At 43.9% G+C, this 17,002-nt stretch overlaps 1 protein-coding gene across 1 annotated transcript in view; it reads left to right on the top strand.

The window, feature by feature from the left end:
* Window positions 1-17,002, top strand: part of KIF26B (kinesin family member 26B) — a gene marked incomplete at its 3' end in the record, with an annotated part of 389,216 nt that overhangs the window by 187,055 nt on the left and 185,159 nt on the right. The window contains exon 4 of the mRNA XM_080922693.1: window positions 782-948. Coding sequence (XP_080778819.1) covers window positions 782-948 — 167 coding nt within the window. The remainder of the gene's footprint in view (window positions 1-781; window positions 949-17,002) is intronic.

Raw genomic sequence — 17,002 nt, 5'->3', positions numbered from 1 at the left:
GAAGGCACATTCCACTTGGGAGGTAGAAACAGGAGGACTGAGAATTCAAGGCTAATCTTGCTACATTCCTAGTTCTAGGCTGGCCTAAACCCTGCCTCAAAAACAAACAAGCAATAATTCAACAAAAAACCAAACCAAACAACCAACCAAACAAACCAAAAAACCTCTACAAAACAACAACAGCAAAACCAAAACAAATGAAAAGAAACAAAGCAGAAATTGTCCTGTTAATGGGTCAGAAGGAAAATGAAGTCTAACATGTTCTGAACCCTTCATGAAAAACCAGTAGTATCACATGCTAACTGTACCTGCTTTCATCTGCATCTGCAATCTGCCTGTCTTTCTCCAGCCAACCCCAACCACTGCCCCCGTGTTCTTCATTAGCAAGCTTGCTTGTGCCTTCAGAATGCACCTCTGCCTGTCCCCCGCTTTGTGAGCACTTTCCCCGTGAGAAGCCAGCATTAGTTCATGTCACAGTACTGATCCTGGGTTATGAAGTGCATGTGGCTAATAGGTGGTCCTTTCTCCTCTCCAAGAATGGAAAATGTAGGTGTAATGCAACCTATAATGTCAGGAGTTATTTTACTACATTATTTTAAATGGAAACAGGAAGTGACCTAGCTAACATGGGGGGAAATGGTCATAGAAATCCTCTGTGCCCCCAGGTAATCGAGTGTGGGTGGGATTAAACCGACCCCCATCTTCAGACAGCAACCTGCTGGCAATGGGCAGACATTCTGTGAGCCACAGGTAATGAGCTCCATGTCATTTTCTTTGTCAGATCTCCCAGCTGATGACAGAGACCGGCCGTGAGGGACTGACAGAGTCAGCGCTCAACCGCTACAATGCTGACAAGCCTGCAGCCAGCAGTGTCCCAGCCCCACAGGGTTCCTGTGTGGCCAGTGAGACCTCCACGGGGACCTCGGTGGCCGCTTCCTTCTTCGCACGGTAAGAGATGCTTGGATCTTTGGTTCTTTGGGGGCACAGTAGCTGGTGTGCATCCTATGTGGGCAAGATCAGCTGAAACCATAAGAAGGCATTCAATACCATTCTTAGATAAGTTGGTTTTCTGAAAGCAAGATTTTCAAACTAGGCACTGTTGACAGTGTGAGCCAGGGACCACTGTGTGGAGGGGACTGTCCTGTGTGTTATATTGTGTTTAGCAGGGTCTTTGACCTCTGTCTACATGTCCATGCACCCTTCTTCCTACTGGAATAGTCAGATGTACCCTGGGTTGAGAACCACTGTTGTAAGAATATATGGCTCTAAAGATGGCCCTCCTCATCTTTAGATGTAGGATGTAAGGGGTACAGACCTGCTCTCACACTTATCTACTCATGAACCTGCCAAAAAATAAAAATAAAAAGACTATTAAAGAGATGCTAGGTGTATTCCTTCTTGACACACTAGAGGACACATAGCTAGTCAAACACTAAATGTAAGGCTAATCTTAGAGAGCTTAAAGCCATGAGAACCAAAAATGAAAGGTATTTGAACTATGTTGTCAGAGCAATTTTAGCAGCAAGGCAGAGACAGGGGAGGAGACAAAGGACAGCTGAGTGGCACGGCAGGGTTGTCTAATTCAACCTTAGGATTTTATGAGCAAGGAAACTGGGGACCAGGACGGGTCGTCGGAGTTAACTCATAACAGAGACAGAAATAGCAGGGAGTTGATGTGTCTATTCTTCTGCTCAGAATTTATGCTTTACTCGATACTTGTCGCTAAACCTTAGAAAATTTTTCTCTACAATTCTCAGACTCCAGAGTCAACAGGATCCTGAATAAATAGCACAGGGAATGAAGTCAGAGGGCTTGCATGCCTCAGTTTCCACATCTACAAAATGAGGATATGGTCTGGTTTGGAGATTAAAATTAGGTGATGTTAAATTATCAAGAACCTTACAGATGTTTAATTTCATGTGGGCCTGGCCAGTATTTCATGTAACTTTGCTTTTTCCTGCCAACAGTGGCTGGCAGGACACGAATGTAAGAAGGGCTCTGACTGAGGAAGGGAACAAGCCAGAGGAGGAAGAGAGGGTCCTGGGAGAAAGCACCATCCATCATAGGTGTCAGAAAGGGTTATTGTGTTTATTCTCCTCTGAACATTTGCGCTGGTTTAGATATGGGAAAAGAAGCAACTTATATGAATGCTGGTCACCTAGCAGGGACCATCATAGCCCCACCTGCATGTGACTCTCTCTGAAACTTGGACCACTGAGCAAGAAACCCAAGCTCACTGGGATGTTATATCTCTGCTTCTAAAGCAGGAATGAAGAGGTTTTTAACATTTAGGAGGAACACTAATAGCACCTGTAGCTAAAAGGTATGAGCTTGCCTTTAAAGCCTTATAGTGTACAAAGGGATAGAGTACCATGAACAAAAAAAAAAAAAAAAAAAGCACATAAGCATACTCTCTGCTCATCCCTTACCCATCACCCTGGCTTATCATTGGGTATTGTTTCCTACCAGCAAGTAAAGTAGCACATGAAAACCCCGCCTGTGATGGACAGGTACCTACAGCAGAGAGAGAGAGAGAGAGAGAGAGAGAGAGAGAGAGAGAGAGAGGCATAATCAGGGATGCATCACTTCTTTGGGTCCCAGAGGTCCATGAAGTATTTATACATTTCTGAGATTGTTCAGAAACTCGAGGCCCATTGTCTTAGCCTTCTCATGTTCATGTAACTCCATGTTTAAGACTGAGTGATTAATAAGGAACAAGAGATTATTTCTTTTGTTCTAGAGATTGAGAAACCCAAGACCAGGGTACCAGCTCCTGTGTATGCTGCTGTTTTCTTCCAGCATGGCATCTTGTTGGTTTGTCCTTATGAGGTGGAAGACATTAGGGCAAGAGAGACCAAGTTTTTCTGAGCTTCAGGTCTAGTGGCCTTCTGAAGGTCCAGCCTCATAAGACCAAAGCAGTTAGGACTGAGCTTCAACTTGAGTTTTGGAGAGGACACATTCAGACGATTGCAATTGCTGAATCTAAGAATAATAAAAGGAATTGTCTCTTTCTTTAGATAACAAGACTTGCAGTTGTTGCCTATACTTCAAAATTCTAGTCTACTGTTCTTGTGGGGAAAGAAACTTTAAAAAATAATAACAGTTCAGGTTACAAGTGTAGCTTGTTTTATGGCTGGCTGTTCACTTAGCTTGTGTGAAGCCCGGGAGTGGTCTTCAGCACTGCATAAATAGAGCATGATGGCATTCCACCTGTAATGTCAGTACTTAGGTGACAGAGACTTAAAGGTTTAAGGTTACATAGTGAGCTAGAGGTCAGCTTCTCTGTCTCAAAGAGAGCTAAAAGTGATGACAGTATATTTAAAGAAGAAACTGTCACATCTATCCTCAGATCGATTAGTAATGCGTTGCTACTGAGCATGAAGGCCATTTCAAATGTGTGAATCGTTTAGCATAAGTTTCACATCGCTGAGAAGAGATGATGCGGTAGGTAGGCTACGGTTAGATTTCCCCTTGTGCTGACTGTTCACTAATTATGTACTTTGCTTTCTATCATTAAAAAGTACACAAAACCCAGTGGAGGGGACCCTGTCATTGAAGGTTGAGGCAATGGAAATTTCACTGTTATTTGAAAAGCAATGAGTAGATCTTGTATTATGTGTGGAATTGTCTCAAACCTTGGAAAAAGAAAATAAATCCTTTACACTGCCTCATAGCTTCACAGTGAGTTTTCAATTCCCAAATAATCCGAAGAAGCATCAACAGCTGTGGGGGTTTCCCCTTCAGTCTCTGTCCCTCCTGTCCCCTTCCTTATGTTTGAAGATCCAGTTGCATTATTTTTTTTTCTGTTGATTAAAAATATGTCTGCCCTGGGTTTGAATTTTCTGGATAAATGCTAGTGTTTAATATAGTGTTGCCCACTGGTTACTAATTTTGGTTGTCAACTTGACTGGATTGTGAAGTACCTAGAAGATTTGTAGAACCCACTTGTCTGAGAGGGCCATTTCCAGAGACAAGAAGACCATGAAAATACTTATATCATAGGTGGATCAGTCAATACTTCAATAAATTCACAGACAGTATGATGTTATAATATGGGGAAAGGTAGGAGGGGGAGACTGAGTTGGAAGAAGCTGACACTGTGGCCATGTCTTTGCAGTCTGTATGCATCTGGGTTCCTTCCTGTTCTTCCTCTCCTCCCCCCCTGCTTCCTGTCCACCAGTAACTGAAAGATCGTTCACATGCTGCTGCTGTCATGTTCTGTCAAGAGTACAGGGAGAAGTCTCCATGGACTGAGCCCTCTGAAATATGAGCCGAGATAAATCCCACCTCCCTTGAGTGGCAGAGGATTTTGGTCACAATGATAAGTGATTGACACATCTTATGTTTATTTCGTGGGATCCATATGCTCTGCCTTCTCACTTGCCATCCATCCTGTCCTGTTCTTTCATGAGGTTGCTGTCATACTTATGATGTCCTCTCATCATCCTCCCATGGGGCCAGGTCTTAGTGTCACCTGTGAACACACACGTCCAAACTTGTTCTTTTCCTAGGGACATTACTAATACTGGCTCTGTCTAATCCTCCCCTGCTAGCTCTTCCATCTTTGTCTTAGGTGGCTTCTCTATTAACTGGCAGTTTTCTCAGTCTCTTGAACGTGTCCCTGGCTGTTGTATGACTGATTTGACCAGTAGCACCTGAAGCTGGAGATTGCCATTGCAATAAAACCAGGTCCCAGGGGTCAAGGGTCAACTGATTTTAGGAGGCTGAATCTTGATACTTAGCACTCTGTTGGAACCAAGCTCCCCTCTGTTCAGCCCCAGTGGCTACATGCAGCGGTAGCTACAATTTCCCCATCCTTGTTGCTATTAAATCTACCATCTTGCTGTTAGCCAAATAAAAATAGCTCCTGGTTGCACTGGCCCAAGAAAAGGCTTTGCACATCTGATCTCGGATAAAGGAGGCTTTCTCCCATCCCTGGGTATTTTACACATTATAGTGGTAGTTGGCTGTGTGCTCTGAGTTTATTAAGCCCAAGAAGGATGAGGAAGATCACGGGACTGCCCCTAGTTGGTCCCCTTGTTCTCCATCAGACACAGTTTCCTGCAGGGACACTTGTGAAACACATCAACAACCATTACTGAGAAAAGCCACCTGAATACCACAATTGGTCTCAAGAGATGCAGGAGGAGAAAAATGGAGCCAAGTATACACAAGATTCATCTCTCCATTGCTGACTTATACTGTAGAGATAAGGGCTTCATTTCTGCCTCTGGCTTAGCTGACTGGAGCAGCTAATTTCCAGGATAGTGTTTATTATTAGATTTATACCTCAAAAGATATTTTTAAAGGCACCCTAAAACCTAAAAACATACAAGTGAGAGCTTTGTAAGAACCTTTATGAGTTCATATTGTAGAAATTCTCTGCTGGTAAAATTTTGTTACTATTTCCCTAGTTCCTTGCGTTTCTTTAGCAGCGTGATACTTACTTTGCCTGCTCACTCTGGCAGGTCTCCTGTGGATGGACAGTCCTCGCCACCCTCCCATCTCACCACTCCACTGTTCTCCATGCCTGACTATTCCACAGCTTCACATGGAAGCAGGGCCACTGTGGAGCTTCCTGTGCGATACTGGTTAAAGCCAATATGCACAGTTGTGTCGTGGGACAGGGACAGGGTACCCAATTGTGAGTGGGCTTTAAGGGCCAAAACACTGTAGGCTCATGAGGACACTCCTCAAAGCCTCCAGTGGGGGTGTCTTTTTCCTAACTACTGCAGGTGGAGCCTTGACTCCAGATGCTCCAACCATCTTATCCCCTTCTTTGACAGCTAAGCAGAGCCAGGCAAAGATCACTGTAGGCCAAACCATTGCCTTGTGGATCTGGCTTATGTGTTCCTGACAGGCTTAGGTTTACTCTTCTTAGAAAAGGTTCTGAGCACTTCTTGGAAAAGAAAGAAGTGTTGCTCATACATATGGATGAGGTGAACGCTTAGGAGTCCTAGTTGTATGAATATAGTTCCACTTAAACTCACCTCAGTGGCAGTGTGAAAGGAAGACTTTAAGAAGGAGCCAAGTGAGTTTCTAGTGCCTTTGGATTTCAGAGGCCCCAGGAAACAGTATCAGGTGTAGATTGCCCCAAGAAATACCCCCTGATTGCCCCGAGAGATGGCAAAAGCATTGCAAACAAGTGGCTGCATTTAGTGCCTACACTGTGGAGCCCTGTGTTAAATGGACTTTGAAGGAGAGTTGGATCAGCAATTAAGAGCACTTTTTGCTCTACCTGGGTTTGAGTCTCAGCATCTATATAATGGCTCACAACTGTCTAAAGCTCTAGTCTTAGGGGATCCAATGCTCTCTTCTGACCTTGGGAGCAGCAGACACAAATGTACACAGACATATGAGCAGTTAGAACATTCATGTATGCAAAGCAAATTATATAAGCCTAAAACTAATAAAAAAATTCAAAGACATTCTCTACATACCAGACAGCTGCTGTACCATCCCAAGCATCCATATAGACTTTTGTACGGGCTTAGGTAGAGCAGAACAGAATCAGTGCCAGTGGTTTGGGCACAGACTAGTGTGAGTGGGCAACCCTGCACCTATAAGTGCATCCACAACTACTCCCACTATGACAGCATGTGCAGTATGCATTTCTCCTAAACAGGGGCTGTGTCCAACTGCCATCTTGCTGAGGTGTGTGTGAGCTATTAGCTCACAATGTCTGGGACCATTTGGAACAAACTCCTGGCCATGCCTTGGTGAGAACGTTTGAAGGTGAAGCCATCACCCACAGTATCCCAGGGATCCTTGTTAACTGCTCTCTGCATCTGTGGTTCTAGTTATTGGCGTCTTTTTACTGGTGTTGGTGATAGGCTAGGAAGGACACTGAACAAAGCAAATAAGAGGATGGACTAGCTCAAGGCTTAACCCCCAGCCCCAAGCTAGACAGTTGACTTGACCTCTCCGGCTTTTGATTTTCTATTGTTCCTGGATATCATCCTGTCTGATTCACAGGGTCATGCTGAAGGTTAAGATAAGATGTGATCATCTGAGTCTTGGAGATGATATTAACACAGGACTTCTCTCAGAAGGATTGAGTCCTGTCCTGGGTGGAAAACTCAGTGACTCTCTCATCCTGCCCCTTGCCCCATGGTACCTGCCTTTATAAGGTCTTTGTAATCCTGCCTGATGGCTACCCTCTGTAGCCATTGTAAATAAAGATCTGCCTTCATGCCTCAGAAGGGAAGCCATCAGGGAGAGCAGATCAGCAGTCTTTAAAATCCAAAGAGAGTCAGACCCTTTGGCATGGCAATGAGCTCACCAAAGACTGTCCAGGAGAAGAGAACCCATGGCTTCAGTTAGTCTAATAAGTAACTCTACATTTTCGAAGGTCTTTTCCCATCTGTTGATTGAGACGGGGTCTTACTTTGAGGCTCAGATTGATTTTGAACTTAGTACACAGTTCAGGCTGGCCTTGAACTTAGCATCCTTCTACCTCTACTTTCCAAGTGTATCCATTGTGTTTCATTCCTTAGGTTTTATATGCCTGTCTCCCCTGCCTAGCACTGGGAGGACAACCAAGTACCACCATGTGGGCTTCAAGGAACAGAGCTCAAGTCCCCATATTTACATGGAAGAGGAGCTGTGTCCTCAGCACCAACCCCCAATCCCTGTCCTGGATCTTGATTTTATAATTCAGAAAAGTTGGTTGATAATAAAAGATAGTAGGTAGGAAGGAGGAACATTTAAGAATTCTGTCACTATTGGGCTCTTGGGAGGTTGAAGTAGGAGGATCAAAAGATCAAGGCCAACCTTAGCTACATTTCAAGCTCAAGGCTACATGACTGAGGAAAAAAACAAAACTTCTGTTACCCTAGAGCCCATTGGTGAGTCACTCTGCAGATGCCACAAGTCAGAATTGTCATGACATTGATATTGAAAACCAAATAAGCATTAAGTTAAGTCAAAGTGAAAGGTAGATGGAAGGTACTCCTTTGCTTATGGATTGACTTTGGGGGTGACATACGGCAGGCTGAAAAGGAATTAATTTGGGGGTGGCATATGGTGGTCTGAAAAAGGAGTGGAAGCATATAGAAGAGGAAGAGGGATGAGGGGGAGGTCCACCTCTGCTACCAGCCTGCTGCAGTATGCTTGCAACTAGTTTTTGATCATCCATATTTACTTATTTGGAAATCATGGCAGCTTCCATGATCTGAGGCATTCCCAAGTTCCACACACCATCTTCACCATCACATCTTTAGCTTCAAAAGTCCCCCATCTACTGGCTATAATACCATACCATCATAGACATGGAAACCATTGCAGGGAATAATGAGGTAAATTGGCCAAGGTCACACAGCTAGTGTGTAGGGAGTGAGCCCAGAGCCTCTGAACCAGAATGTTGGCCCCCAAATGCAGAGACAATATTTGTCTCTGTTCTTAGCTGAAGACCCCAGGAGTAAAATGAACACCTGAGAAATGTTTGTTGAATAAATCAGTGACTGTTCTCTGCCACCATGATGTTTTTTGAGATAGTGGGAGATCTATGTAAAATGTCAACATAAAGAATGGATACCAGAGCTGGGGAGGTAGCTCAGTTTATAAAGTGCTTGCTTTGACCTAAGTTCAAATCCCTAGTGCCTGAAACACTGGGCATGGAAGTGTGTACTTGTAACCCTAGTGCTGGGTTAATGTCAGGCAGATTCCAGGGGCTTACTGGCCAGCAAGTCTAGCTGTGATTGTGAGCTCCAGGTCCGCTGACAGGCCTTGTCTCTAAGAATAAGGTGGGGACGAGATTGGGGAAAAAACATTTTGGCTTCTAAGCAAGTTCACACAAGCAAGTGTTTCTGTACAACAGACACACATGCACACACATATACATAAACAAAAACACACAAATGCATACATAAACATGTGTATACTCATACACACTCATATATATGTGCACACAGATACACACACGGAAAGACAGACACATACAGCAGACACACAGACAGACACTCACACATACATACACACACACACACAAATATATATACAGACACATACATGCACACACAGACACATAGACACACAGACAGACATATATACACAGAGACATACACAGATGTATATACACTCATACATGCAAACATACAACTACACAGAGAGATAATACACATATATACATATAAACACAACAATAATAGTAGTAAACACATGCCAAGCCTACCTAAACTCTGTGTGTGTCTGGGGAATGGTGGGCTTGTGATCAGCAGATCTTTATTCTAACTTTCATTAGTTACTAAAGTAATGCTTTCAATACCACAGAGAAAAAGCCAGAGATCTTTAGGGGCCTTGTAGTCTTTGTATTCCCAGTCCACCCACCTTCCCAAGCTCCCTCTAGCTTGTGCTGGTTTGGTCACTAACCTGGCTCCCTTGGGGAAGTCCCCACAGGGTCCTCCTCCTAAGCTTTGTCCTATCACTTCCTGCTGTGCCTTCCTTTATGACTGGGGGTGCAGCTTCCCCAGCCTAAGGTCACTATGCAAATGCTCTTTCCCTGTGAAGCTGATGAAGGTACAGCCTTACTGGCCTTTCTGTTTCCGGGGGGTCTCACCCTGCACCACTATTCCTATAAAGGGATTTGTGTATTAAAATCATTTGAATCTTGGGAGTCTCCACGTTGTCCTCTGCTGAGGTGCTTAGGCGTTTGCTACCTAGGCCAAACTTTCTAAGAGGTGTATGGTTCCTTTTGTTGAAGGAAATCTTGTTGAGGGAATTTGCATCTTCTCCTGGTATGAAAGAGGCAGGCCAGGAACCTGAGTGTCTTATAAAGCTCAGTTACCTGACTGTCCCCATGAGGGTTGTGTAAAGGGCCAGGGAGGGATGCATCCTGGGACAGTACGGGAGACTTACCATGGTGGAGGTCTTCTGAGTCACCTGAGGAGTGCAGCCGATTGGGGCTCTCTGTCTTCCTCCTTCAGTAAGCCTCCTAGCTTTCTGATCCTTCCTCTGATTGATTATTTTAATTCTAAAGCTGTCTTAGTGAAGTATGTAAAGCATTTGGGGATAGAATCATGGGGAAGGCATTAGAGAAACTAAAGATGTATTATTCTTCCTGGCGCTGGGTAGAGGCCGAGTGTGCTGATGAATGGTGTTGTGGAGGGAAACAGATCCATCCAGGGCGCCGTGTGTTTGCGCCTCACCGAGGAAGTGGGGAAGCACAGATGATGGACCATCAGGTATGATGTTCTGCTTTGAAATAAATCACACGAAGGCACAGAGAGACCTGTTTGGTATCTTTGCTTCCTCTTCTGCAATGGCAGTTGCATTGTCTTGCTTGTCTTTCTTCCAGCTCAGGACTCTGGCAAACACTCCTACAACTTCTACCTTGGGGCAGCCTCATTTCCACCCTGCAGGATTATGCTCTGCGACAGCTGGAGAATCAATGTGATTCTCAAACTAACAACACAAACTAAAACAACAACAAAACCCCCCAAAACTATGGGGTTGTGCTTAGGAGATAATTTATTGTGAGCCTGATCCCTCAATTGTGGGGAAGATTGGCGATATTGATAGAGATAATCCAGATGGATGGCAGGTGGGAGATTTTCCATTGTAGGTTTCCACATGGTTCAGCCCAGCAGTGGCTACTTCTGATACATGTTCATCATTTCTTTTAAGCCACAGGACTGGGTGGGATGTCCACTGGACCTCGATGCTCATGAAGCACACTGAAATTTGGAAAAGAGGAGTTCAGGAGCCTAGAAATAATGGCCTGTGTCATTTTCTTGGCATGCTCCAGAAACAAAGCCTACCTAGGCTATGGTCTGTCCTTCTAAAGCCGAGCAAGGGAAAGAGAAGGCCTTGGCAGGGACAATGAATGGACTTGTCCCCAGGCCTGTGTCGAAAAGAGAGATAATCAACAGGAGGCAAGCCCCTGTGGGTAAAAGAAAATGATGAAATATAAGCCATTACTCAGAACCCATTTCTGCTCTTTTAGATACTTCAGAGAAATAAATGTGGTTCATCTTTCTCAAGAAAATTTTCATACATTATAGTTGTCTTTCCCGGTCTCAACCTGAGGTGGCAAGGTAGCATTTGTGGGGAAAAGAAGACTGTTTTGAAACCTGGTTATTCAGAATTTTACAGTTATTGTCTAGGGTTGAAAGAAAACTTCAGCTGCCATATCTATACGGTGAACACCTGGGTGTTTAAAGTTCTCATTTCTACCACTAAAAAGCTCTAAGAATCAGGGTGGATTCTGGAAAGAACTTGGCGACAGGGACTCAAAGATTTCCTGTGTCTAAGAGTCTAAGCTGACCATACCCAGCCTGCTGTGGAGTTCTCTTCTCTGCTGTGACCCTGCCACATCCTTTCTCTCAGAGGCCTTTCAGGAGCTCATGAGAAGACCTAACACACACACACACACACACACACACACACACACACACACACACACACACACTTTTCTACTCAATTCTTTTATATAAAATTTTATATTTCTCATGAGTTAATTAATGTCTGTGGCAATGTCTGAGAGTTTCCATTGACTACTGAGCCGTAGTAGTTGCTCACAGTGTGGTCTAGTTTTTCAAGTCAGGGAGGAATGGGGTGGGGTTAAAGGGATGGGTAATGACTTGGAAGTAGCTCCCAGACAAGACTAGCAGGGGCCAGTTTACATAAACCCATTCCTTTGTTTCAGCTCTAGAATAACTCTGATGAAAGGTCCTTCGCTACTTAGGTTTTCTAACTAGACTGAAACATCCAAGGGATGTTTCTAAGGGAACCCTATAAAATCCTGTGAGTATATATATATAATCCATCTACCCATCTGTTCATCTGTCTGTCTGTCTGTCCAGCCAGCAAGCCATCCATCCATCCATCCACCCATCCATCCATCCATCCATCCATCCATCCATTCATCCATCCATCCATCCACCCACCCACCCACTCCACTCATCCACTCACCCACCCACCCATCCATCCAGTTATCCTTTACCTATCTATCCAGCATCTACTATTGGTAGCACACACAATACTATACTAGATAGTATACTAAGATAGAAATAGGACAGCCAATTCCATTAAGGAGATCTCAGCCCAAATGAGGACAGCTAGAAACAATATACACATTCAGGACAGCATTCACAAACACATCTGCTGTTACCTTATCCAATCCTTCAGGGTGCTTAGAAGCTAAAGGTGTTTTTCCAAAACTCAATATTGTCAAAAATTATCTTCTTCTGTTATTTGCTTACTGGCCTGATACCCAGATCTCCTTCCTGAATGTACTCTCCATAGAGACAGGTTGAATGTCTAGCTCACTCTATCTTTACTTGGTCCATTTCCAGCGAAAAGCCTGAGCTCCTGGCAGCCACAAACAGAGCATCTGGGGAGCGCATCTCAGGATGGCTGTGGTGCTTGCCATGGAGGCTGCCAGCTTCCTCCCATCCACTGGAGAAGTCAGTCTTTCACTTCAGAAGCAGAGTCTCCTGAGCACTGTGGAGCACATCTGCATGGTTATTGTACCCCGAGGCTGCAGGCCTGCCTTCTAGACCCTGCTTCCTTAAAACTAGTTTTTTGCTCCAACTGTGTCCTTTTGGTGGTTTCTGGTTCCTTTGTTCTCTGTGTCCACTAAAGACTACCCTGTGGACAGAGGTCATCTGCCTTCTTTTCAAGCCTGCAAGGCAGCTAGGGCTGATCCCTTCAAATAGTGTCGCAGTCCCCTCAATTGACAGTAGTGACACTAAGAAGGACCATGTCACCTGGAAACACAGACATCTGCCAGTGGTCTCAGAGAAGTGTCTACCCACAGCAGCCTTTCCTCTGGAGGAATGGCAGACGTCTGTAATAGTAGGAGCTGGCACTCTAGGCTGCAGGGCTGGAGTTAGGTGTATGTAGCTTAGTGGTAGAGGGCTTTCCTAGTTTGTGCAAAGCCCTGGGTTCCATCCCTAGTCCAGCAAAAATACCACTACTTATTAGTAAAGTTGGCTCTGGCTTTGTGCTAAAGTACTGGCCTACTGTGTGCAAAGCCTCGAATGTCCAGCCCTGCAAGTGATATGTTCTTGCTGTTATTATTTTGTGTTGGTCAATTTCCTAGAGTCAGTTCCAAGTCCCCAAGTTTCAGAAAGAAGCAGACAGCATTTGATATGGCCCATCACTCCCCTACCGAAGCCTGAGGAGGTCACTCCTGACTTTGCTTCTTAGAGGTCACTCTCAATGTTGAGGTGACACCTGCTGGCCCTCAGGTAAAATTTGTCTCAAACCTTCTGTGCTTAACCTGACTTCTATACCTCGTTCCTGACATCCTTGCTTTGACAGTGTAGTCCAACGCTCAAGTCTTTTGAGCACATTGTTCATCTCCTGTTACACACTCCTTGAGAGGGTGAGCACTTGGTTTTAGCTTTTATAGTAAAGACAGAGAACTAGATACCATGACTCTTTCTGCCTCTCTGTATTCTGATTGCCAACCGCAGCCCCGGATACCTGTTGTTGGATTTACTACTTTGCATGTTCGCTGTTTCCGCTCAACATAGGCACGTGAGGAGGCCTGATTTATGGAGCTATGTGGTTGGGGGGTGGAAGCAGGGGAGCAAAGGGCTGTTCCAGCTGCAGTAAATTTAAGCGTCACTGGTATTTTTTTACACATCTGGAGGGGTTCCTGACGAGTGTATTGCTATAGGAGCTCGTAAATTAAAAACAACAAGAGTATTTCCTTTACACCCGGAGCTTCAAAATTACCACCCGCCACATTCTGTGACGGCCCTTTCACAAAAGAGGCATTGGGTGAAAGCCTAAGTATGGTCTCTGGCCATAGCTCTAAATACAAGTAACCATTCACTCCAGGGTTTTTGACCTTTGCTTTAAAAAAAAAAATACTGCAGGATAAGGAAAGTCGTTACATGAAGCACAGACTAGCAATTCAATCTGCTTTTATTCTCCATCTCTCTCTCCCTCCTTCCTCTTTTATGATACTTTGTCCTTCTCTATTTCTGCTTGGGAGTTTTACATAAAATTTAAAACAGGTCTAAGAGCAGCAGAAACAAAGCCCAGGGACTGTCTTCTTCATTCTCCAGTATCAGCAATAAATTCCACTGTGTTTGCAGACAATAAGACCTCAGTGGGCTGCTGCTGGCACTTTGATTGGCTCCTTGGATGTCTTAGCACCTGTGCACCAGAGCTGACCTTGGAGAAGTGTTTCCTCCCCTTCCTAAGGAATTCTCTGTCTCCTGGGCCCACTGTGCTGTGCTCTGCCCTCAGGTGCAAAACTGAGCCGGTCCACAGGACACAGACACAACTTAATTTTTACTTTTTTCTCTTGTCCTTTCAGAACTATGTTGACATTTCTGGGAAAATGCATAATGCTTTAGATTCTCAGCAAGCCCTGTTATACCCAACGTGATCAGACTAGAATTTACCACCATGCCACCAGCCGGCATTACTGGAGAGACACAACTGTGTATGCTAAGACTTGTGAATGGATGTTGATAAAGAATAAGTCATAAAAGTCAAAAACCTGGAAGCCTTGCAAACATTCTCCAATAGATAAGTAAATAAGCAAACCGTGAGATGTTTTATACAGAAGGATGCTCTTCAAATACTCAGACTGTTGCTACTTGTGGTAATTTGTATGGATCTCAGAATAATTATATGACTGAGAAAAGCCAGGCTCCCTACTAAAACCAGAGGACTCCTTATTATGTGATTTTTATCTGTTATAGAATTATAAACAACATAAACTAAGTTAGTGACACAAAGTGCTTCCGGGTATGGTAGCCACTTCTTTCAGTGCTGAGGAGCAGCTCTATTTAAGTCCCATGGCCAGGCGATCTAGCCAAAATAGCGGGCTCCAAGTTCAGTGAGAAATCCTGTCTCAAGAAACAAAGTGAAGAGCCAGAGAGGCAGTGCTGCTGGCATCAATGTCTGACCTTCACATGGACCATTATGGGCAAATACAAACATGTGCAGATATGCACACACACATACACACACACACACACACACACACTGAAAAAGTATTGGAGAAAATTGTCTTTGAGTGAACAAAAGTTTGGAACAAACTGTCATTTCCTTAGGAAGGAAAGTACAAATACCAAGAATCCCAAGGAAGGCATGGAATTGACTCAATTACACATTCCCCAAACAATTCAGGGGAAAATGTACAAATTCGGAGTTATATTCTTTTAGAAATAAAAAATCATCAATGTTGAATAGCCTGGAAGTAATGAATAGAGGAGATTACATAAGAAAGGAGAAACAGCTAAGGTAAATTAAGTGTGTGTGAGAGTGTGCATGTGCACGTGTACGAGGGCACATTCACATGTGTATGCATTTTCATCTACACAGGGGCCATGCATGCACTTGTCGGGTAACTTTATGTATGTGGATGCATGTAGAGTCAGGGGTGACCTCAGATATTATTTCTCATGAGCCTTCTACCTTTTGTTTGAGACAAGGCTGCTCATAGGCCTGGAACTTTGCCAAGTAGACTAGCTAGTTGGCCAGCATACTATTACAAGGATGTACCATATTGTCTATCTTTATAACTGGGTTCTGGGGATCCTTGGGCAAGTACTTTACTGTCTGAGCATTTCCCCAGCCTCTAATCACTTTTTGGGGGTAGTTGCCCTTGAGATATTTCTCAGCTGAGGAGATGAACTAAAGAATGAGTCACTAGAATTTCATTCAAACATTATGACCAGCAAGCTTTGTTGGACATTAGCATGAAGAGTATTGAAAGAAAAAGTAAAGAAGAAAAGCATCATCTTACTCTGGGCAAAATAAAAATTGAACCTAGAAGACTGTGGTGGTTTGAATGCAAATGGCGCTATAGGCTCATATGTTTGAACACTTGGTTGATGGAACTGTTTGAGAGGGATTAGGAGGTGTGACCTTATTGGAAAAAATGTGTCAATGGCTGGGACTTGAGGTTTCAAGAGCCCATGTTATTCCCAATTATCTCTCTCTGTTTTTTGTCTGCGGTTGTGTATAAGATTACAGCTCATCTGCTACTCCTGTTCCAGTGCCATGACTGCTTGCTTGTCTGATGACATGTTCCCCACTATGATAATCATGGACTCATCCTCTGAAACGATAAGCCCCAAAGAAACTCTTCATTCAATAAGTTGTCTTGGTCATGGTGTTCTGTCACAGCACTTGAAAGGCAACTAAGGCAAAGATCTTAAGTATTATCAAAAAGATTGCCTTGAAACATACATTACAGTGGTGGGTGCAGCAAGCATATGCCTAGCATGCCCCAGGCCCTGGGTTCAGTCACCAAGACTGAAAAAATAACTAAAGTTACAAAGGAAGTAAAAGAAAAAAAAACCATCAAGGAGTGTGAATTGGAAAACTAAAAACTCATGCTAAAAATTCTACAAGAGATATGACTGATTAGAACTTCGTGATTGTAGAGAGTAAGATGTTGCGGATAGAGAGTCACATTATCTTATTCTATCTTTAACCTTCTTCATGGTCGCTTATTCTCTATGCCTGTATCGGACATCCTGATGGAGTTTAACATGAAAAAAAAAGAAAGAAAGAAAAGAAAAGAGGCAGCAACAATAAAAAACCTTGTGAACCACTCACCAGCTTCCACGTCCACCAACCCAGCTGCTGAGAACAGCGTCTAAGATCTATGCCAGACACATCCCTGCTCTGCTGTTCACTGCTGACCTGAGATCCCCAACAAAGTATTTGGAAAACACCTTGATTTATGACTCTTTGTTCTTTAAAAACCATGAAACCATCTCCACGTTGGAGTGTGTTATTTGGGCTGTGTTCTTGGGCTATGATTCAGCAAGTGACTCTCCCATTCCCTTTGAGATGAGAGCTACACCAGGTACAGGAGTCAGAGAACAGGCAGTTAAACTAGCACCTCAGCCTGGATGACAATCTAGGGAGAGCTGAGTAGCTCATTTGACAGTTGGATAGATTATTCAGTAAATCTTGGGTTTATCTCTTAAGCCCAGAAGAAGCTTCACTTGGAAAAAACAAAAAGCGAGCAGTTTTTCACACCTTAAGACACAGCAGCAACTGTGAATATAAATGTGTAGGTTCA

Source organism: Micromys minutus (genome assembly GCF_963924665.1).
Source record: "Micromys minutus genome assembly, chromosome: 1".
NCBI lineage: Eukaryota > Metazoa > Chordata > Mammalia > Rodentia > Muridae > Micromys > Micromys minutus.
The sequence above is the reverse complement of the archived record's forward strand: the minus strand, read 5'-3'. Positions and strand labels throughout refer to the sequence as shown.